Below are 24,684 nucleotides of genomic sequence, written 5' to 3' on the forward strand. Positions count from 1 at the left end.
TGGGATTCACACACACACGTGTGGTTTCATATGGCCGTGTGTGATTGGTGGTTCAGGACGTCACTCAAAACCAGAAGGTATCACCACGTGTGCAAACAGTTTGCCCCCTGGTGTAAGTCGTAAGTCCCCCATGTGGTCATAAAATGTAATGGTATATTAGGACATACAAAAACAATATAAAGTTATTGTATTGTATGTCATAAAAAGTCACAATAGTATGTCATAAAGTCATAAAAATGAATAGTATAGTACTTTATAATGTAGTCACGGTAGATTCTGAATAAAAATGTAATTGAAAAATATTAAACTGTCATAAAAAGTCACAATATTGTATAATTATAAACAAAGTATAGTATTTCATTAAAATGTCATGCTCTATTATGTCATTAAAATGTCTTAAAAAGTTATATATGTATTATATTCATATTTAATCCTAAAAAAAAAGTCATACACATTTTTATTTGTATCAGTCTCGGCTCATTAATAACTAGGCGACAGGTTGTACTATGGGCTGGTGGGGACTCATATCTCTGTGAGATTATTGACTGACACACCTCAGGCTCAGCATAATGTGGTTTATGTAGGCCTACTATATTTGAGAAACATTATCTTTTGGAAGATATTCAATTATTCATTCAATTCAGTTTGGGAACAAATGGTATTTACACCTGTCACCTGAACAATAAACACAGGAATATGTTATTTATACATTTCTGTGATAGATGTATTTAACAGAGAAGAAAATATGTTGACCTTGCGAACCCGTCGCTTAAGTGTTGGCTGCAGTACCTTAAAAGTCCACCTGATGGCAGTATCGAGCTTCTTGCTTCGTCGCCTGACAGCTATTCACATTGTTTATATCCACATTACTGGTCTCCAGTTTAAACCTCAGACAAACTGTCAAAAGTTACAAACCTCGGTTTAAACCTCAGTTTTTTGTTTTTTTACAGTTTTTCTTTACGGGTTTAATAAAGGTTAAATAATGTTTTGAGGCTTAAATGCACCAACAACTATACACTAAACAGCTGTTTTAGGAATTTATTTCCTTCCATTTCCTAACTGAAACTATATTTGAAAGCCATTCTAAACAATGTATTCCTTCAGTAAGTTTGACTATGAGAAAAATAGAAAATAACACCGTCAATGGCAAAGGTCGTCTACACTTTGTGTGGACGCTCTCTGTGATGACGCACAACACGGAGAATCAGCGTGAATTAGCTGAACCCAGAGAGACGCAAACATCCACAGAACTTTGTTTCCCGTCCTTGAATGTTGACGCGGTCGGTCCACGCTTTCCTTCGGCTTCTCTCTTTCTCCTTTTACACCTTTACAAAAATAAATAATAATAAATCAGAGGAGCTCAATGATAAAAAATTGTTTACACCGACCGTGAATATAAGTTGAGTCATTCGGGAGCTTGAGGGCCAGCGGCTGTATCCACAGGTGTCCTTTCAAGTTAAATTACCGTACCAACATGTTAACAACACATTGGGACATTTCTATACATTGCGGTGGATAAATATGATGCAAGCTCGCACTATACAAAGCAAATTGGACATGTGAACGAGGCTTTCTGGAGTGGAGAAAGGCAGCTGTGAAGAGGCAATATGTGAAAAATAAATCCACTTCTAATCCGGATGCAGTCGTCATCCTGAGATCAGTCTGGGGCCGAAGGACGAGCATCAACTCCTGATCCGGTAAGACCAGACAGAAGATGATATTTGATGAAGAAAAGATGTTCTTGACGCATGGATTTTCTTCTATGGAGCCTCCACGTTATTACAGGAGAATATTACCTTTCAGCATGACAGTACATCGTGTTCGGCCTCTTAGTTCATCGGCGGCCACGAGGGCCGAGGGAGAGGCCAACCCCACCCTTCTGGGGCCTGTGGGCGCCACACTTCTTTGGGTGGCCGGAGGAGCTGCGAGACCCGGCTCGTACCTTCTGGACTCTTCCGGACGTGCTCGGATGTTTACAGTCAATCAACAGGTTGGAGAGGGTCTCAAACGCAACTTTAGGCTTAAATGGAAACGTTGCACATTTCACATGTACACGTTTGAAAAGATGGACGCCAAAGATGGACGCCAAGACAAAAGATTGGTGTGAAGGAATAAAAAGAGGAAAAGTGTATCTATGATCATACGGTGCATGAATTCCCGTATTCCTGCCGTAAAAAAAAACACACACATATTGCTCTGACCAATAAAGGCTCTTGATGCAGAGATCATTCCATCGCTCTGTGTGGTCCTGGACGTGTGGACAGGAAACAGCAAGCTGGAGGCCACGTGATGCCTCTTGGTTTTAGGTGACAGACCTTCCTTTTCAGAGCCATCAATTGGCTGCAGTGAAAGCGCAGCGCTTCAGAATGATCAATCCAGTTCACTCCACTTCAAAACGAGATGACCTCGGTTCTCTGTAGTGCTCAGTGTGAGCCTGTTGTTGAATTATGAGTGAAAAAGCTGCGTCTCACTTCACAAAAAACATAATTTCAGCCTGTTTGTAGTCTCACACACACACACACACACACACACACACTTCTTAGGATTTTTTTTTTTTTTAAGAGAGCCTTAGACATTTCACTGTTGGCCACTGGCTCAATGTTGAAAGTTGTCACTGTCCCGTCACTCCTCACCCATTTCAGTGTAAAGTCAGAATACTTTTTAAAAACACACACACACCAGAAACCAGAGTGATAAATTACAATCGTGAATCTTTTCACTCGGCGAATCTGCTCGACAAACCACATTCTGCTTTGCATTTTGCTTTCCACTTGCTGCTCATGTCCTGCTCTGCATGCGGGAGATGGAAAAGAACCTCGAACCCGCGTGAACATTTTATATAAGAGCGTAAAAACCTCCCCAGTTGCAGTCTAGAGGCGAGGAGGTAAACGACATTCCACCCACAGGTTTCCACTGGGAAGGTCTGGGTTGCCGCCCACTGTTGGCTCTGGATGTGCAGCAGGTTCAGGAACAGTCGTTGCTCTGTAAAGACCGAGCGGTACAAGATGGCGTCCCGTTTGAGGGTAATGGGGGTCGACTGTATTGCTCTTAGGAGGTGAACTCAATCTCGCTCATTTCTTCTGCTTTGCTTATTTTTAAACGGTTAAAAAGATCCTTGGCTGCTGTTATTTAAAGAGAATGCTCATTCTTGGAAAACATGAAAAACAAAACAAAAAAAGCAGTAAAGGGAAAAATATGGACTCAAAAATAGATTAAAAAAGTAATTTGATTCCATTTAATTGATTTATGGTAATTCAATCACATGTCCGCTTCTATTATTGTCTGATATGTTTATTATTTAATAATTTGTTGAACCAAAAAACACACAATACTTTATCCGTATAGATAAATAGAAACATTATTATTATTATTTATTTGCACAATTCAAACAATAAAATCACAACAGAGATAAATGAATATCACAAAAAGCCAACTGGGCTTATTTGAAGCCTCCACCTATATAATATTTAAAATGTTACAAAATTACAAACATAAAATGAAAAATGCATAAGCTAACATTACAAAGGACAATATTCACTGGAGGACATGGGAGTTGTAAATTAGGATATTAAACTCATTCCTGAATCTAGTTCATGGTAATAGGAAAAAGTGAATATAGTGAGAAAACTACTGATATATTCTGATTATCTACTGATAATCAGAATATGGACAAAGGTGCAAGCAGAATAATGAGAAAAGGCAGCACTAGTTTTGATGAACCATCTTCACACGAGTATTTAAACATCTTAAAACATCAAAAACCTACAATTTACACTGAATATAAACATTGTGAAGGGTGCGTCTGATTTATTACTAACTTACCCAGCATGAAGAATGCTTCTGCAGCTCATCAGCTGTTGCCTCTCCTGTTACAGATGTTTCCAGTGACAGCAGCTTGCTCACGGGCTTAAGGGAAACAGATGGTAACACTGTGCTTAACGGTGTGATCGTACTGCTGACACAGCGGTCCTCTGGCGCAGTCCCCTCTTCCAGAGTGCAGAACCTCCTGGCAAAACGGAGCAGAACCAAGAGGAACCTTTTGGGATCGCAGTGGACCAGACGTGCAGCAGCAGATCGCTCGGGTTTATCTACATGGGATTCGATGAGCAGGTGGGTTGTCGGTTCCTCTGAATTCAAGAAGTCACTCACACACATACGTCAGAAACTCAAACGCAACCATTACGTGGTTCACTTTCCAGAGATAGATACAAAAATGATTTAAAAAAACAAGTGTCAAAGCCCAAGCAGCAGGGGCAGAGGACTTTTAGCCTGTAGTCTGCGTCGAGCTCTAAATAGTTACTACACTTCCCATGATGCACCCTGTGTGTTTTGTGTACGTGACGTTTCTGAGGTCATGTGGTGATGCAAGTGCAACATCGTATATACAATTAATGAAGGCACCAACAAAGCGTTTCTTTTACGAAATCTAAATATGTTCTGGTTCTTCAGCATCTCCGTCATCAGTGACTAACCAAACATCAAATTGTTAATATGTAATAATATTTAGGAGGTAGTTTATGGTAAATTAGAGAGGCGTCACAATGAAGTCATCACCCTTCCTTCTTTTACATTTTTCCTTGGCACCTATTGGGATTTTTCAATATTTCAATCAAGATTTGTTGACACGGCAACCGTCAATCAAATCTGATCAAACCACTCCTAGACAATCTGATGACGCTACATTATTAACTCTTCGGGGTGCTTCAAACCTGGCTGAATAGATAAGCCACACAAATCACAGATAAAGCAGACAATAAAAATGTATCTGCATCTTCCCTTCAGGTCAGTGACTGTCATGTAGAATTCACCTGGGATATTAAGGGATGGAGGGAGCAAACAAGTAAAAAAAGAAAAGGAGCGGAGTGCAGAAAATGACCTCGTTACCGCCACAAAGGGTCAAAACCTGCAGCAAGTGTCCCATCGATTCTCCCGCAGCCCGATGTACGACGCCTCGTACGCGGGCACCATCATTTGCCGTTGAGCCCTTAAAAAGGCCGAAGCTGTGAAAAGCACGGCCTTCTCAAGGTTCGTCTTCACTGGGTATCTTTTGGTCACAGCTGGGCCCGTGGAGACGCCTCATCAGCTCCGTCTTATTAGCCGGAGAGTCGCTGAGCCTGAGAAATTTACGAGTCACATCTGTGGTGTGTTTTCCTCCCCAGAGGCCGGAGATCGACCCGTCGTACTGGATGGACCGAGCTCGCCCCCCCCACCCCCCCATGGGCCCGCGTGACCCTGGTCCTTACAGACTACTATTGACTGACTGTTAGATGAACACATGCCATGAAGCTGGCAGTGCCCACGTACTCCACAGCTGCTCTCCCAGTATAACCAGTATAACCCTCAAAACTCCCGCTCCATTATCATCCGTGCTATTTACATTTGTATAAGTAATGTTCTGACTCTTCTTATATATTTCTCTTCAAAAAACAGCAATAGTAGAAATGTATCACACTCTCAAGCAGAAAATATCGCCCTCCCTAATTATATCATACTCAAATATATTGGAAATATTTTTTATTAAAATAGCATCTGAAATTGATAACGCACATCCTGACCGATTGTCACAAATTAAGAGCACAAAGACATTGTGATAAACATGTAACGGTCCTTCTAGAAGGTTTGCTCAGTCCGGCGCCGCACGGCGTAAAACATCCAGTGGAAAAAACAAAGTCCGTGTCGCTCCGCGTCTCCGGAGAACAAAAACGCCGTGAAGCGGATCAAATAAACACAAAGCACGGACGCACAGATTCGCACATCTGCAAATTTTAAATAACAAAAAATGATTTCTTGCCTCATATATTTCTGTTTTAGATTCAAGACTGTCCATCCAACACACACACACACACGCTGCGGTATGCAGTGCAGCGCCAACGCCACACTTTTGAAAGAGAAAGTAGTCCCTGCTTCTCAAAGAACTTTTAAAAAAAGACACCACATCCATCGTGCTCTACTCAACAGTGTGTTTCTGAGAGTTTGCTCTGCGAGGGTCCTCTGAGGAGTCTCATCGTCCTCTTTTGGGAGAGTCCGTGGTGGAACAGCCGACTTCAGTTGTGTCTGGGTCTTCCTTTCTTCATGCGGGCGGCTTTCGGTTTGGGGATGTACTGGTTGTTGGCCTGGTGCTCCAGTTCCCTGCTGAAGTACTGGATCGTTTTGTTCAAGCCCTCCTCCAGAGGCACCTGTCCACACAACATAAAGACATATGCCATCACTAATTTAGTAAGCCAATAATATTTGTAATTGTCAATCTATCGTAATACCTCATGTATCCCAGAGTTTGGCCCACAACATAATATAAATTAAATATATATATATATATATATACATATATATATATATATCTCCATTATGTGTGTTTATTTTTTTATAATTGTATTGCTAAACCTAAAGATTATATATATATATATATATATTTTTGAGTTTTATTCACAAATTATGGGCTCAAAAATCAATTTAATTACAAAATATCAAACATCCATCTAGTATCCGTGACCGTTTATCCTATTCAGGTTTGAGAGAGAATGTACTAATGATTTTGATATTACTCTTGTTAATATCAGTGCCTGCTCCATTGTGACTCTGAGAGGCTTCACACTGATGGGTTCTTGGAACCGGACGGTCAGATCGACGTTGTGTTTCTAGTCGGTCTGCAGGACGCTGCGTGTGCATGCGAGTCGGCCGAGTGTCACACGTACCACCGGCTCCCAGCCGAGCAACATCTTGGCCTTTCGAATATCGGGTCTTCTTCTCTGTGGGTCGTCCTGGGCCTCCGGGAGGAACTGGATCTGACTTCGGCTCACTGTGTGCGCGTGAAAACAATATTGTTTATGAACCAGACGAGTCGAGGCAGAGTTTCATGACGCACAGCGGCGGCAATAACACACAAAAAGCGCCAGCGGTCGACGTTCTGCAGCGGCAAACTTCTCTAAAAATGTGACGACCGGCTACGGAGACTCCGCATTACACCAGCAGACTGCTTGCTTATTCTCCTCCATGTTTCGGATTATACTTGAGATCATTCATATGGAAAAACGATATACTGCAAAATGAAGAAGAAGAAAAAAAAGCCTCCTCTCCTTTTTTTTTTTACAGCTAGATTATATTTAGTCATCCAGAAAAGCCATTTCCAAAGCAAACAATGCACACAGATATTTCTGTTGAGCTCTTCTTTTCTGTATTTTTTTCGGAGCTTTGAGCGCCACAAAGCGACGGAGAAGAGTCTCCAGCGACGCACAGAATGACGCCTTACCAACGAGACTCTTGATGAGCTGAGCAAACTCCAATATGGTGTGTTCCTCTGGGTTCCCCTGCAAACAGACCACATAACTCTCATTACACGAGACGGCAACAGAAGACGACTCATCGAACGTGAAGCCCAAGTGAACTCACCAGATTGACCGGACTGCTGATGTTGCTGTTCATCAGCAGCACCAGGCCGTTCACCAGGTCGCTGCAGACACAGAGGCACAGTTATTCAAATGGGTCCTCTTCTTTTGAAATGGCACTGGGGAACTTTGACCGTGAACTTGGTTATTTAACGCAATACATTTCACATAATTCCTCAGCTGGCGCGGGACACAAATATTGTTGTTCTATTGGCTACATTATCATTGTGGAACAAATCGCTCCAAGGCCAGCGGAGACTCGGCAGCTTCAGCGTGGGCTCTTTGCACGATTCCTCAGTTTCTTCAGCACACACATATTTATTTTTTTAAACTACTGACAATAAATACACCATGTAAATGTAACCCAATGGAGAACAAGCATTTCTCCAATGGTGAACACACACACACACACACACACACACACACACACACTTCCTCAATAAACTGAAATAATGTGTATTTTTGCTATTTCATAGTCTGAGCTCCAACTAAATATTGAAATCAAGTAAATAAAAGTTTGTATTTAACAACTAGCAATTACATGGAATAAGAATGTAATTTCATTTTCAGTTCTAGACAGATAAATCAAATCATATCATAATCAAGGTTTCATGTCACGCGTAGCAAATATCCAATGTATCTGTATTCTCAGTATCATTAAACAACATTAATTTCATATTTTCCCTCAACTCATGATGCATTTAACACAACGTGTTATAGCTAAATCGTTTCAGCTTTTCTCTACTTTACTGAAGACCTTGGCATTTCACTGCTTACACGATGCTAAAGTCATACAGGGCGCCGACTTTATGCTTCAAAGAGATAGAAAGATCTGATTTCTCTTCTTCAAACTGATCCAATTAATCTCCCTCACTTCCACACAAACACCCCTTTAAACTGCCACATATTGCTTTTAGGCACACACATATTGGTATTTATAATAATAAGCTTCAAAGTCCAATTTAATTGATTCGACCGCCTTGTGACGTCCACACTAACATTTGATAAACTTTAAACACCAGAAGAAAATAATAATTCAGTTTTTACTGTGCTCTGTCTCATAAAGAGAGGAGAAATAACCAACACTAAATATAGCGTATAATTGGCATTGAACTCTGAATTGTATTAATGTATGTATTATATAATTTATATATTTTCATTGGTGGGTAGAGTGCAAGAGATTCTCAATGACCAATACAGATATATATGTATATGGTGTATTTAAGTAAACAATCTTACCTGACATATTGAAAGGCTCTTGTTTGGGAACCAGAACCATACACCTAGAACAGAAATTCATCATCATTTAAGCATAATACACATACTGGAAGATATGAATACGTGTTGCCGTGCATAAAGCAATACACTTCTACTAAATCGGAAAGAAATTGTATTCTCCAATATCTCTTAGAATTGTACACTAAACTGATCCAGATTAGGAGCACTGGGGGTGAATAACTTTTAAGATACAATTATTTTTAAATAAAAAAATAATATTGACAGGCTTTTTCGTTTGCCTTTGCAGTAAAATCGCTCATCAGACTGAGGCTTATTTCAGTTTGTGCATCCTCACACCGCTAGTCCTGGTTTCTGAGTAGACATCTTAGATGACATCTTAAATGACATCCTAAATGACATTTTAAATGACATCTTAAATGCGTACAGTAAGAGGTTCTCCCTGGAGAGCCTGCAGGATGAAGTTGCTGACGACCCGTCCATCGTTCATGTGCATTCGGGAGCCAAACGTGTTGAAGATTCTCGCCACCCTCACCTCCACTCCTTCCTGCGGGCAAAGAAACAAGAATGTGGGCGACTCATTAGTCATTTAGCAATCCTTAGTTTAAATATGTATCTATATTTTGATTGCTTGGTAAATTTACTGCATTTGTGTACTTTATATACTTATTTTCTTTTAAAAAGGTAATCCAAAGCTGGACGACACCAATACGTCAGCTATTGAAAGTCCAGATATACAAGAATAAACAGCCTAACAACACATGTCTTGGACAGCAAAGCGTTACAAGTCTGTAAGATATGTGCACGGTTCAGTGAACACAGAAATAGAGTGAGCCCTTTACCTTGAACCAGATGTTTCTTTGTTACCCATTTATGGACAAAACCAGCTCCTAATTTGTTGAAATAGTGCACGTATGACAGTATGATCCACTCTCTGTCAGCCACGTCATGGACACTCACACTGATCCCCCAGACATACAGCAATTCACCTTTTAAAGGAATATCTTTGGCCTTCATGAGGCAGCCTCGTGCATCAATACATGCCACTTTCAGGTTATATAACGTGAATAAAAACATGACGTTTATGGAGATTGTCTTCTTGAAATTATGGAACATCATATCCGATGGTCACGAGCTATACATTTATTCATTATAGTGAAGAACAAGGACACGACATGAAGAGGCGGTTTTAGAAGATACACACATGGATGACACACACACCTGGATGGGTTGTTTCAGTCTTAAAACACATCGGTAGTGAACTCATTTTGCAGGTTAACACCAATAATTATTATTAAAATAATAATAACTCATTGCTTCAGTTTACCAATTAAATCCTGCGCATCTGTGTTCTTGCTAGGAAACGCAATTACTTAATGAGGTTACGGTCAGTTGGGCCTAAAATAAATTATAATTGCCGTTATGTATTAGTGTTAATTTCTCTCGTTTTAGCGGTTATATATACACATTTATAGTTGTTTCACTTCCTAAGCATTCCCATTGCTTAGGAAATACCAACATCCCTGAACACAAGCAATGCTTACCTTTCAACAATTACATTATTATTATTTCCTTTCTTTTGTTTGTCCATCTTATGCATATTTCATTTTATGTTTGTAATATTATAAAAAGGTGGAGGCTTCAACTAAGCCCAATTGGCTGTTTGCTTCTACCTGCACAGTGATATTCATTTATCTCCATTATGTGTGTTTATTTTTTTATAATTGTATTGCTAAACCTAAAGATTCAGAGCTCTTTCAAAATTATGTAGATTTGGCACTGAAGTCAAATTTGATGAAATGCCATCAAACGCCCCAAAAGGTTGTCTTTAAAACAAATTACGGGCTCGACGCCGTCTGTGGTTGGAAAGCAGGAGCAGGTTGATGTTCACCTGCACAGACAGTAGTTATGAAGTTATGGAGATGTGTGCCAAACACTTTATTATGTAACACTGCTCCACTAATGAGAAAACACCTGCAGTCTGTTCACATCCCACGATTTCATTTAGAAAGTTGGGAATGCAGGAAACAACATGACGGGTCGTCGTCACGGTCAAACTCATCATCACATGAAACGACTCAGTGTTCAGAAAGCAACTATGTAATAAAAATTAATCTATTAAGCCCATTAACATCTGCGTAGCTTTCAGTGGACTGTGTGACGCTTCCTGCGTAAACATCGAGTTGCCGACAGACAGTGGAGCGAGAACAGCAACAATTTTATTAGAATCTAAAATAAATAGTAATAAATAGTTATTCGGCCGGCAGGTGGCCGACTGTAAATGACAATTCAGTCGCAGCTTTAACGTGAACCTCCATCTGGTAAGAAAAGGCTTTCAGTATTTATTCACCAGACTAGATCAACGCACCTGTGGGGAAAAATCTGCACCTACCTGTGCAATATTCATTTATTATAATAAAAGGAAGTGGCTGCCATGATGGCAGCACATTTAATTAAATATTTTTGTCCCATTGTTTCCGAACAGAATGATCTGCTACTCTTCATTTCTTTCTTTAGTCTTATATAGTCACATAGTTTAGTTCTAATAAATCAGTAACAGGACTTTCAGGCATATTCTTAGGATTTCACTCCTAAAATCATTAGGGAGTAGTATCAATAAAAAAAGATGCTCACCCCTACATATTACACTACTTATTCTTATAAAATCATACCAAACTGTGCTTTAAATACCATTAATAATAATTGCCTTGTACATGATAAAATGTTGTTTAAATGCATCAAATCAACTAGAAAGTAAAGCGATGAACATGTTGCCATCTTCATGAGGTTTGCCTTCCGTCTGAGGAGCAGGACACATGCTTTCCCCTCTGCATAACCTGCACTCATCAGTTTTTAAATGTTAATCATTTTCTATTCCATGACTGGGCAATAGATGCATCGAGTGATATTCTCGTCCCCGATGAACGAAACACTGACATCTGGATATTGAAAGCCGCCCATTTCCAAGAATTCTCCCGGAACGCGTGAAGACGAGGCAGATAAATAAATACCACCTGTCGGGGGGGAAAGGCAAGACGAGTCAGGCGTATCTGATTATCAAAGGCTGGCGTCAATCAAGTCCCAACAGGACGAAATCTATAAAAATAAAATCTCAACTTCATCATCTGGCTATTTAAGGAAATAGACATGAAAGCATACGTGCTTCATTGACCAAAGATTCATTGATATTTCTTTACTGATACCTCAAAAACACCTGTACATATAATAAGCTTCATGATTAGAAACCTTTAAAAAAAATTTTTTTTATTAATAATAAAATTGATATGACAAAACTAATTAAATTATTGAATCTTAAATAATCTTTAGTTGATGAAAGAAAGTCTCCGGGTGCAATGTACAGTTTAGACTTTAGCTGTAGATTAGATATAAAAAAGGTCAAAATTCTTTACATCTCAATTTGATTGATTGACTGATTTCGATCTGAGCAACCATAATGGAATATTTCTTTACAGATTTATTTTGATTGTACTTCAGTTATTTTGGAGTTCAGGTTAATGTCTACGTGTGTATAATTATAGCTGATTACATAAGGACTAATGTGACCATCAATCAAATGGCCTCTCTAGAACCTGGTGTTATTTCGGGGTACCTGCTTCATGTAGGCATAGCACATGGTCTCCGCTACACGTTTCCCCTCATCGTAGCACGCACGAGGACCAATCGGATTCACGTGGCCCCAGTACTCCTCATTCTGCGGGTGTACCTCTGGATCTGGAACACAAACGTTGTAGACGCATGTGAAAAAAAAGGAAAAAGGGATCTGCATCTGCATCTGCGCGCTTTCCTTCTTACAGATTGACACAACGCATCTGAACATATTCACTGCGTGTCTGTCCAGAAACCTCTGCTGCCTTTTAGCACTCAGATTTAAGTAGAGAATAAGATGACTGATGTACTATGATTGGTTTTCAGGATAAATGACTCTCTCTGATTGCTTGGTAGACATATTTCTGATGATAGCAATTTATGGTCATAAATGCTGCCTTAAACAAGGCTAGCCATAACTGTTATGACGCTTAATTGAGACCCTTGAACAAAGAATCACTTTATACTGTGAGTGACAGTAATAAACACCCCAAAAAGTGTTGCCAAAGAGAGCCAGGTGTGGCAGACAGCTGGCCTCCTAAACATTACGAAGACATTAAGGTGTGTTGGCTCGTCAGGTTTCAAAACCCAAAGTGGAAATTAAAAAGATCCACGAGATGTTTTTAATCTAAAAAATAAAAAAGAAGGAAGATGTCTTGCGATGTGGTTGTTGCAACAACTTCGCATCCATCAAAGACCTTCGCCCTAGACGTCCATTAAGTTACCCGTTTACACAAAAAGTAATTGCAGCACCACAATGAGCGGGGGAGGCGTCTTCCTTACCTCCATAAACCTCAGAAGTAGAAGCCAGGAGGAGTCTGGCGCCGACACGTTTGGCCAAACCTGGGACACAAACACAACCGTGAGAACTTGCTACCCGGTTCTCCTCTTCTCTGAGTCGGGTGCCTCTTCAAAAATCAAAGCATCATCAGGTAAATAGGTTTCCACATTCACATAAAAACAAAAAAAAAGGTCATTTCTCCAAAGGACACAAAAGATAAATGGCAGAGTAAACCATGCATACATGTGAGTTGCAGAGATAACTGGAATCGTTTGAAAGCAATACAAGAATAAACATTATATTTCTATATTTTTAATTGTCAACTGCAGCCTACATTTTGAGTTTTCCTTTTACATGAATAAACCACCATAAATCGGTGCGTAGAAGTGAATCAGAATGAAGAGTAATGCTCAAAATGCCCCACAAAATAAATAGATAGAAGTTATGTGATGACACACTAAGCAGATGTAGAAGTCTAACATGAAGTTTTGATTTTGAGAACCAAATCTATGAAGCCATATAACAGTATACGGTGCACTTGATGCACTCACCGAGCATGTTGAGAGTGCCAATGGTGTTCGTCTTGAGTGTTTTGATGGGGTTGTACATGTAGTTGGGCGGCGAGGCCGGAGAGGCCAGGTGATAGATCTGGTCCACTGTAAAGAGGAGGAGAAAAGTTAATCAACTGAATTATTTTCTTGATTTTGAAGTCTAAACACTGCAGCTTGTTGTTACCTTGACCGTAAAGCTTTCGCTAATAGCCAGCCATTCCAAAAAGATGTGCGAATAAGCTGATAAAGAAGATTATGAGTCGGACAATAACGAAGCGTTTCTGTTGTGTCTAATAACAATGAAAGGAATCCAATCATATCTGTAGCGCGGTGTAGCTCGGATCATAGGACATTTTCTCCAGGACATTTTGAATTTCTGACTGGCTGATCATACATTTGAAGGAATGTTATGGGAAAAATAATAGAAAATAGGGCCCAGACATGTGAACACATGTCCTTTCATTGTACAACGAAAGTCCAATTGCCTTGTAGTTCAACAGGTTTTTCCTCCTACAGGCATTTTATTATATTTCCCCATTTCCTAAACCACTTGGTTCCTTTCTTCTCTTCTCAACATGAATGTAATCACAACAGGTGGCCCACTGGCTTGACCTCCTGATCCATAACTCTAAACATGTTCACATTCCATTCTCTCCCTTTTGATCATTTCTCTCGTCATTGCAATACTTCCACCCACACACACACACACACCCACCCACCCACCCACACACACTCTAAGTGTTCGCTCTTTTGAGTGAAACGTCGGCATTAATATTTTAGCACAGATTTTTATTATTTTGGATATGTCTGAGGGTTAAGCAAAGAGGTTAGGAGATGTAGAAATGCAGGAAATTAGTTTTAAACTTCAAAAAAAAATATAGAAGAATTATGGACAGATATTCCAATCTCCGCTGCTGAACTTTACGGCTCTTTCAAGGTCATCTCTGGTCTTTGTTCTTCTCTGATTGAGGCCTTCCTCGTCTGTTTTGTGAAATACCAAGTCGAGCTAGTGCGCTGTGTACGTGTCGAACAAATGTATTCTTAACTTTCACGTGGTTCACTTCTGTGTCTCCACCGCAGCTTCTTATTTCTGTTTGCACGTGTGTGTGTGTGTGTGTGTGTGTGTGTGTGTGTGTGTGTGTGTGCAGTTGGAGGAGCTCAGCCATGACAGAGAGAGCAGAGGAGATTCATGCTGCAGTGTGATGATAAATGACACCAACATATTAAAGAGTACAGTTTAAAAGCAAAGGGCTCATCAATACCTGTCTTTTATAATCTAGCACTAGGTCCCGTTTAATACCTTTAGGAAACTATAAAATACAAAAGACTCTCTAGAGACAACGTTTGGTTCGTCTATTCTCAGCCTCTGTAGAAACAAGGTGCAAGATGGCGGACTCCGTGGAAGACGACCCACTCCCCAGATATAAACGGCTTTTTCAAAGCTAACGAAAAACAACTTAATTTCTGAAAACATAGTTATAAACGTCAATCCCTCTAAATGTTACACTGTTCCCTTAACTTTTGGAAAGCAGCAGAGCAGCATGTCACAACCAATTACAGCCAGCAGATATCTTTTCTTTTTTTTCTGTAAATGTCAGTCCATTGTCAATTAAATATTGTTTTAGTCCAGTTTGTATGAAGTGTCTTCCACAATGACTTCCCACCAATTGCCGGAGAAATAGCGGCTTGTTTATACGCACTTAAAGTCGTGGTTGTGCCCGAGGAGCTGAGACACGTACAGAGCTGGGGCATCTGCATAGATTAAAATGAGAGCGCATCAGTTATGTGAGAAACTGATAAACTTGCAGTATAGAAAAGGGCTTTTGGCCAATTGAGGGTTGTTGAGTGAACCTTTCTAGTTTTCGGTAATTTGAAAAATCCTTTTACTCCACAGGCACACACACACACACACACACACATATATAAAAAGAGCTGAAACACCTACACGTGTCATGTGCTAAATTATTCATGCATTATTATTTCTAACCTAAAGCCAAAGTCCAAATCCACTAGATTTAATTGCTCAATGTAATTTCTGATAGCATTTTAATTATTCTTTTTTGTCATGATAACAGGCTTCTATAATAACAAAGACCAGCAGTTCCTGGCATGAAGCACAATTCAACTGATTTTAAAGCTAGTGTAAACTTTGGGAATCCAGTTTCTTTGTTAATGTACTAACTCGTTTTTGCAATACCTTTGCACTTAAATCCAATGTGAGGGCAGAAGATTGTTATTACAGTAGAAATAGTATGACTACAATTAATTGTGAGCCCTCCCTGGTCCCTCAAAGTTTGAGCATACTTAGCATACTCTCGCTCACCCTCAATATAGAGAGGCTCCACCACGTCGTGATTGATGAGCTCGAAGTTTTCGTGGCCAATCCAGTGCTCCACATTCCTTTTCCTTCCTGTGAAGAAGTTGTCCACTACAGTCACCTCATGGCCATCCATCATCAGCTTGTCAGTCAGGTGGGAACCCACAAAACCAGCCCCACCAGTGATCTTGTGAAAGAAAAAAAAAACATGTATGAATACATCATAAAAATGATATTTAATCCTTCTGAGGGTTAATTTCATAGAAGAGCCACAACACACTGACGTTCAGCCTGTGACAAACTAAAATGGGGTAAGTGGGGTCGGGGTAAGTTGACAATTAAAAGAAATGATCTCCTCCGGATCGTGTTTGCCTGCATGTGTGCATCTCTCTGTCCGTAGATAACCTCTTATAGTACTGAATCCATCAACCGAATATTTGTTGTGCACATTAATGACGTGTTTTCCATTCAATTGTCAAACTTTTTTTTTTCTTTTTTTTTTTTTTTTTAAATATCGCAAAAAGAGAAATGCAATTTAGGAATGTTTCCTTCAACTGGTTTGCAGCAAATAAACTTGGCTACAGAGTAGTTGAGGCCAAAATAAGGGCCTTCAGGAATTTGTATCAATTGGGCAGGTTTTAATTGCTCCTTCATGTCAGATAGTGATGGCCGTGCACCAGAGAAAAAGACAAGCACACACACACACACGTCGTGGGAATATCTGCGTCCTAAGCCATACACCTAATCTTAAAATGTGTGCCACTTGCACAAGCTCCTCTAATCAAATCCTTATGTTTAGGTTTAGTTTTAGAGATTAATCATGTTGGAGTTTCAGTCTGCATATATCATATATAGCCTGTGACAACGTGCTGCCAATGTCCTCCATGCAATAGTTATTGCGAAATTGTTGTTTGTCGCATACCAAAATTCTCTTCCGATCCTTTTCTGACAGGAATTTCACAGGTGGGTATTTCTGAGAAAAACTAGAGAGAAGACAAAGAAGAACAAACTCCATGAGAAGGAAACAGAACATCTATTTAGGCAACTGTAAATCCAGTTCTTGAATAATACATTAACAGGCTTTCACTGCATTATTCTGCTCTCATAACATGCATCAGAAGTTAATTGCTTTGGCTGAGAAGCTATATGGTGTCTTATTGTATCCGTGTTTAACATTTCTAATCCACAACCTTTTGAAATGTTTTTTATTAATCCTTGAACATCATATTTTAGTTTGTTTTAACAGTGAAAACAATGATTGATGATTTAGTTTGATGATTTAGAAATGTTGCCATGTAACAATTACTCTCGTGGGTAAAACGTTATTACCCCCCCGATCGTCACGCTGGCCAAACCAGATTGTAATAAAAACGGTTCATTTTGAATAACCCAAATAAGCATTCGTCAACAATGTTCATATTAAAAGGGTCTTGTAATCTGTCATATTGCAGGTTGATAGAAAGCCCCACACAGTAGGGACACGTGGCACAATGGATGCAATCTACACGGGGGGGCGTGACCTTTTGTTCTCATTAGCATTCAGGGCATTAAAGCAGACACAAATAATCAACCTCTAAAAGCTAATTCAATTCAGATTATTTTGTATAGCCCAATATTACAAATTTGCCTCAGAATGTGTGTGCCATCAGTAGTTGGAATGGAATAGCTCTTCAAACTGGTCGAACACAGAACTGATGTATGATTAAAGGCTTATTTATTGTAATTTAGATGGCATAATCACACTCTGGGTGTACACGTTTTGCTATGAATGAAAATCATATTGTTTTGGGGAAAATAATTAAAACATGCATTTAATATTGGGTCTTAAATGCAGGGTCTGTAATCTTCAAAAAACATGTTATATTGTTGTTAAGATTCTCATTACATTCCAATAGCAATCAATTAATTAATTAAATATATAAGGAACAATGTGGTTGACTCAGGACTGTAATAAGCCGGTCCAACATGATTACATGATTGGGTAAACATTGGGATGGTTATTCAGTTGGAATCTTTTTTTAAAAATTTAAAAAAAGATCACCGCCCGAGGCTTTAATTCTAATAAATAGCCCATTAACCTTTCACTAAGCTTTGTGTTGGTATTGCAATATAGAAAATATCCTCATATTGAAGGTAAAAAGAAAAAGCTAAATGTCAGACAGGATTTGACAAAAAAAAAGAAAAAAAGAAAGGGAAACGCACCTTTGTTCCAGATCCCGAATCTTCTCTCTGAGAGGAGCGACCGCCTAAAAAGAGTTGAGAGAGAAGAGAAGCAGGAGCTGAGAGTCGACGCTTAGTTCAGATTGATGAGACAGTCTTACGAGGCCCGGGGATATGTCGATATACGTTTTCAATGTGGCCAGAATTTGTCTTTGATGTTGTACTTATTGTTGTTTTCATGAATGTAGAAAATGTATCTGAAAATGAACACAAATTACATGCCTCAGCAACATGTCTTATTTCAGAGGGAATTGGCGTGTTGCACGAAGCAGTATGCCTGTGCAGCCATTATGTCTTCTCTTTATAAATGATCATCATCTTGATAATGGGGTGTCCATTTCTCCCAAAATTGCACAAGTCGTGTAACAATGACATATTGATTATATAAACATCACAGGGCAGGATGAAAAACAGGCTCATCAGAACGAGGCGTTACCCTGGATACCAAAAGAAAGAAACATGAGCCTGTTTACTCCACCTTCGTAAATTTATTTGCCCTCATTTAAAAAGAATTGTGCGCGTGTTTACGTTTTCAAAAACACATGCACGTAAATCTAATGCATATCTCTAAACTGCAGTAAAAAAATGGCCAGGAATGTCATCCGTGCACAAAATTCGCTCTTATGATTTATAGGTAAGTCCCCATAAACCAGAGAATCACTAGAATTATGATTGCCACCCTTCACTCACACATTTCTTTGTTTTCAAACAAGCTTTAGTTTCCAAAGCTGTTTCATAATCAGTAGCTATAACCAAATCACGCCTACTGTAGAGTCGGTGTACAGCGGCAGTAATTGCAGTTACTAGGGTTGCAAAGGGGCGGAAAGTTTCCGGGAATTTTGTCTGAACGTTTCAGCCCTATGCCCGGCAAGTGTGAGAGCGCCGAGTGGCGTAGAGGCCAAGAGCGGTATTGCAGACAGAGATTTCAATTATAGCTCGCAACATATTGAAAAAAATAACTGAACTAGTTCATTTTTTGGAGCTGTGAACTTAAGTTAAACATTTTGAATGAACTGAACTAGTTCATGTAGAAAGTGAACTTTCCCAACACTGTTTGTCCTTACCTAGCATATTGATTACTTGGTAAACTGAAGCCATGTTCATTTTAATACCAAGTTTATTTGTATACAGTAGACTAACTTTTTACAGCATTGATGAGGATGTTAATGAGGTCCAGGAAGAAAGCATTTAGACCTGAAAGGATTCAGGGAAAAACACTAAAAATAAAAATTGGGTTGGGGGGTGGTGATCATAGGGAATACACCTTTTTTATTCAACGTTCATGTTTTTGTTGTTCGATGAAAGAATAAAGTTCTACTCACAAAATGTCAAAAAAGTCATTTTTAAAAGTCGTATTATAAATGTTTGCATGTATGTCTGCTTATGACAAGGTAAATACAGTTAAATTACCGCAACATTTTAAGTTTATTCCTGTTAATTCGCGTATATTCCCGTGGAAAGTTTCCAACTTTGAACATTCCCGGAATTTTGCAACCCTTAGCAGTTACCCTAAATATTCTATAGCTGAATGGATTGAACACTCTCCAGGGTTTATCTTGTTAATTATTTTGGGTCTGTGCAACAAAACATCCATCCTCTGTAGTGCTTGGTGCAAAAGAAGTGAACGCACAGCAACATGTCAAACTCACTTCATCAATTCTCTGCTCAATCTTCATTTCTCCGTGTTCTTGTATTGATCTAAGATGAGAAAAAGAAAAAAAAGGGGTATAAGGTGATTAAAGCCATCGATACAAAGCCAGAGAAAGATAGCTTATTATTGCTTTGTGTGTGTGGGGAAATAGCACACCTGTTGTGACATTTACATATATGTTTAGACATGGCATGCCCTCTCACAATTTAGGGGAAGAAATAACATGTCCTGAAAATAATTTTTACTTTAAATAAAAAACAAAAAATCCAGGCAAATATATATATATATATATATATATTTTTTTTTTTAACCGGATCAACAAAGTTTGCGACCACAACTCAGTCCACTATGAGAATATTTTATATTGTCCACAGGAGATTATCCATAAAAGTCAAACCCTGATTTTGCACAGTGGGATTAATGTCATGAGGAAGTATAATCGTCAAGCACCACACGCTCTCACCAGGAAGGGTCAATAAAAGCGGGTCAAACTACACAATGTCAACGGCTCATGTTGATAAAGATCACACTCATCACGTACAGTAAATATCCTCATTCCACTAACCACTCCTTCCACAAAATATGATTCATTGAGGAGGTGAGCAATCCAAGAATGGTGCTGTTACCGTGCAGTATTTCATATTTAACTCAGTTGGGTAATAAAGAAATCAATTACTGTACCTCATGTTCGTATATGTTCCCCAGACAGCTGGAAGAGAAATAGAAAACCCAGCATTATGAATGAAAAATGCAGTGTCACATTCAGCGATGAGTCTAACAAAGCTAACAACAAAGCGAAAGAGCAAAACTACCAATAAGAGAGACGAGCAAGGAAAGCTCCAGGAGTTACCTTCTTTTCTATCAGCTCCTGTGCATTGTAGGTCATTGAGCTGTAAATAATGAAATCGTTCAAACTGATCCTCCATAAATAATTTAATTTAAAATGGTTAGTTTAAAACTCCAACCACGTAATATCCTGTCTCTCAAACCTGTATATTTTTTATTTATATCCTTTCACCTTTTAAGTTTATTCAATTGAATATTAACACAAAACATCAGATCAATCAAGACGTTAAATGATCTCCACTTATATGGTCTTTTGACTTGATCATGTCCACTATTTTATAACATGCATTTTTGTTCAACCATTTTAGTGAGTTTCTTCAGTTCAGCCAAGGGGAAATTGATTTATGGCTTGATATCATTTCCAGTTGTGTAATCACCTGATAAGCACCATGTGCAGTGAGCTCACCTGAATACAGAGAAACATTCACCAAAGTGAACTAAATTACCAAACTTCACTTTATAGTCCGCGCAGTATAAAATACACTGCTGGTGATTTTCAATGCACACTGCCACAGTTAAAATATGAAGGACCAGATGAGCTGAGCTACTTTTGAAATACCTGCCATATTCAGTCAATACAATTTTATTTATATTTATATATATATATATATATATATATATATATATATATATATATATATATATATATATATATATAATGGTAAAATGTATTGTGAAAACCTTAACACCTGATGACATCATGGGTTTGACAGACAGCATGCTCATTATGCAACACAGGCCTCAAAACAACAAGGGGAGGCACCTATTTGGGTAACAGGTCCAATACTAAGCTCCTGTACTTCATATTCAAAAAAACGTATCCGATACAACCACATGTGATACCACTGTGGCAACCTGAAGGTAAAGGTGACTCACTTTCACAAAACACATGTATACTGCCATTGACATTCTACTTGCTCCTTAATCAATACTCTTAACGGTAGAGATCACTAGTGATAACACAGCTCAATGCGTCTCCATCTTTCAGCCATTTCTCTGTGGCCAGAGACACAGTGGGGTAAAACTGTGACAGTAATACATTATTTTATTATAACAAAAGCTAAATATATATGATGTTTGTCATAATACAATCAACACAATGTTTTAAAACAAGACACTAAATTCAGTAAATGTATCTGACCACTCGCTGGATACATTGAGGCAAAGAGAGGCGCTAATTACCCTGACGTCATCTTTAATTGACATGGTAATTTAATACATTTTTATTTGCATATGGCGTTTTGTGTGTTTGGTTATGCGACTGCTTTCTTTATGGGTTGCAAGTTTATTCATGTAACATTTGAGCTTTGTATGAGTATGTGTTTTACACGTGGACGGTTAGAATGTGTGTTTTTGTTTTTTAATTAGCTGGGCTGGCTTTAAATTGTGATTGATTGGGCCGTAAACTGTCAACCTGGTCTGGCAAGGTACCGGTCGAGGCCACCATCAATTAAACGAACAACGTTCGTCACACAAATTCACATTTTGGTTGGCAACAAAAGTCGTTGCATGGTGGCAGTTCAACGGGAGAAATGCATTCAGTTACCACACATTAGTGTACTTACAGGCAATGTAGGCGATCAAAGCGAGGGCGAAAAGTAGCTTCATCATTCTTCTGTTTAATCCTGATATCAGCCAGATGACCCGCTTCATCATCCGCTCAATGCAACAGGACACAGAACCCGACTCAAGTCCAGCTAGAGCATCTTGAGTCACACGTGTTCATGTCCTCGTTGGAGTTCAAGATGTCTTTTTTTTTTTTTTAAGTCAGGCAGGCTGTCAACAATGTCTTCTCGTTCATATGAAACTGAAGTACCTTGACAGGACAGCTAGCTGCTCCTGCTACGTCAACACCAAGCAGGAGCAGTTTACGTGGCTAGCAGGGAAGCCGCTGCCGCTAGCTAACGGAGCGAAGCTACACTGTTGTGTCAACACGTACAACTAACCTACATAGAAACGCAGCCATGTGCGATATTTGTATCCCCGAACGCGCACGCGGTTGAAATAGCAGCAAACACACAATTCCTCACGTGAACAGAGATACGTTCACAAACCGCGACGACGCCCCAATAACAAACAAGAAGCCGAATGGTTAGCCGTTAGCAGCACGTTAGCAGCTAGCTAGCAGGCTACTTAACTGACAGCGTGTTTGTCTTATGTCCACAGCAACAGACACGAATCCTGCCTCGCGTTTATGTCCAGCTAAGTACCGGGGAAATAAAACACATCCGTTCATCTTTTAAGGGCGCACAGAACGCACACATGCCGGAGTTTGCTCCTCTCAGTTGGGGGGCAAGGACTAGGCTAGCAGAGGAGCGATTAGTCGGTGGTCGATTTAGCAGCCTGGCTTCCACCCGCAGAGACTGCGTGACGCTCTTTGACTGGCCTCGACTAATAATAGTCGTTTTGTTTTATTGTTACGAGCGTCCTAAACACGTTTCCATTTCCAGACTAGTAGATTAGTGTAATAGAGTGTCATATAATCACGATTTTGTTTTAATGAAGTGTAACGTTAGCTTTCAAGTTGCAGGATCATTAATGTTCAACGCTGACACAATGGCTCATTCATTCAGTCGCACGGAACTTTCCACGGCGCAGCAAACGAACCGTGTTCAGCAACCACCGCATGCTGTAAGCTTTTTGTGTGCTCAGATGTATTCGCATACGTGTATTTGCAGTCTAGACACCCGTATGACATTATACTGCAGGTATGATTTATAGGAAGAAAAACAAGAAAACTTTAGGACTGCAAAATAAACAGATTGTCACTCTGTCTCAACGACCTTCATGTTTTTACCTTTGTAAATACACAATTACATTGCAGGCATCCGGTACTTCAATTTAACGATTCCTTTTGACTTTAGATTAGAGTTGTTAAAATATATATATTTTAAATTAGAAGAAGAAGAAATGAACACAATTGAAAAATAATAAGCATATACAGGATACAGTTTAATAAACAGCAAACAAGTGTAATATATGTATCCCTGTGTTGCATTTGTTATATAATTTGTTATGAAATACTTTTATTTGGGAAACATATTTCTAATATATGTCACATAGATGCTTCTCCGCTGTTTACTTGTTTCCAGGAAAATGCTGAATTAATACATATTAATACAGACAACAGACTATGTCAACATTCTGCTAGTTTAACTCCCACTTAACTATGGATGGATCAGTTGGTGACTTGACCAAAACAAACAAATGCATAGCCCGAAGATTAGCTGTATGTGAGATTGACACGATGAATCTACAAAGCACACCCGGTGTAAACAACAGAGTAAATAAACACACAATTTCATCATTTCCCTCTCATCAGATTTATACTTCAGAATAGGCGAGAATGGCTTCTTAAAAATAATCAAAATCTCCATACCAGGCAGAAAATTTGGAATATGACCATGGTCAAAATTGCAGATCACGTAAGAGTCAAGCAATGTGTCCAACAACATAGTATAAAAGCACTGGGGCACCTCAGGGAACTGTCCTGTCTCCCTTCCTGTTCACACTCTACACCTCGGACCTGCAGACGTTTTCTGATGGATCGGCGATTGTGATCCGTATCAGTAGGGGACAGGAGGCTGAGTACAGGAGTGTGGTGGACAGTTTTTTTTGGAGTTGTCTAAATTGAATCACATGCAACTCAACATCCCAGAGATTAAATAGCTTGTGGTAGAATTTAGGAGGCAAAGGACCCCTCGGAAACGAGTCAACATCAGGGGACCAGAGGTGGACATCGTCAAGGCTTAAATAGGCTTCCCTAGGAAGGACAGCTGAATCATCAGACACTGAAAAACAATAATAACCATGTCATGTGCAATATTACATTAAAATGACATTTTAATATCATGTGCTGTCGTTGAGGATGAATCCTCATGGCATTGCTGATCCCTTGACTTTACATCTAATACCACCAGCAGATGAAGGCAAAGTTTCACTTAAAAAATGTCAACATCTACTTTATAACTTTGGTGCACACTTTCATGAGGAATTAAATTAAAATTAAATTGAATCTAATTTTCAGTCCTGAGCACCACAAACTGCACTATGTCATTATGTTGAGGACAATTAAGAGTAACAAGGGTCTCCAT

At 39.3% G+C, this 24,684-nt stretch overlaps 1 protein-coding gene across 1 annotated transcript; it reads right to left on the reverse strand.

Moving 5' to 3' along the window:
- Positions 1-5,499: 5,499 nt before the first annotated feature.
- On the reverse strand, positions 5,500-22,972 carry uxs1 (UDP-glucuronate decarboxylase 1). Its single transcript, XM_034561889.1, has 15 exons — positions 22,156-22,972; positions 20,426-20,453; positions 19,743-19,791; positions 18,076-18,119; positions 16,796-16,856; positions 15,880-16,060; positions 13,557-13,661; positions 13,008-13,067; positions 12,229-12,350; positions 9,046-9,165; positions 8,622-8,665; positions 7,387-7,447; positions 7,247-7,304; positions 6,693-6,796; positions 5,500-6,176 (listed from the first exon to the last, which is right to left on the reverse strand). Exons 1-15 carry the CDS (start codon positions 22,244-22,246, stop codon positions 6,045-6,047), a joined length of 1,260 nt encoding a protein of 419 aa, XP_034417780.1. The 5' UTR covers positions 22,247-22,972; the 3' UTR covers positions 5,500-6,044.
- Positions 22,973-24,684: the final 1,712 nt, after the last annotated feature.

Source organism: Cyclopterus lumpus, chromosome 21 (assembly GCF_009769545.1).
Source record: "Cyclopterus lumpus isolate fCycLum1 chromosome 21, fCycLum1.pri, whole genome shotgun sequence".
Classification (NCBI taxonomy): domain Eukaryota; kingdom Metazoa; phylum Chordata; class Actinopteri; order Perciformes; family Cyclopteridae; genus Cyclopterus; species Cyclopterus lumpus.

Coding starts and splice junctions, on each gene's coding strand:
- uxs1 (XM_034561889.1), bottom strand. CDS start 22,246: ATGATGAAGCGGGTCATCTGGCTGATATCAGGATTAAACAGAAGAATG. Junction 16,857..18,075: donor ATTCGGGATCTGGAACAAAG/GTGCGTTTCCCT, acceptor TCTTCTCTCTAG/TTTTTCTCAGAAATACCCAC. Junction 13,662..15,879: donor GGAGCCTCTCTATATTGAGG/GTGAGCGAGAGT, acceptor TCCTCTTTACAG/TGGACCAGATCTATCACCTG.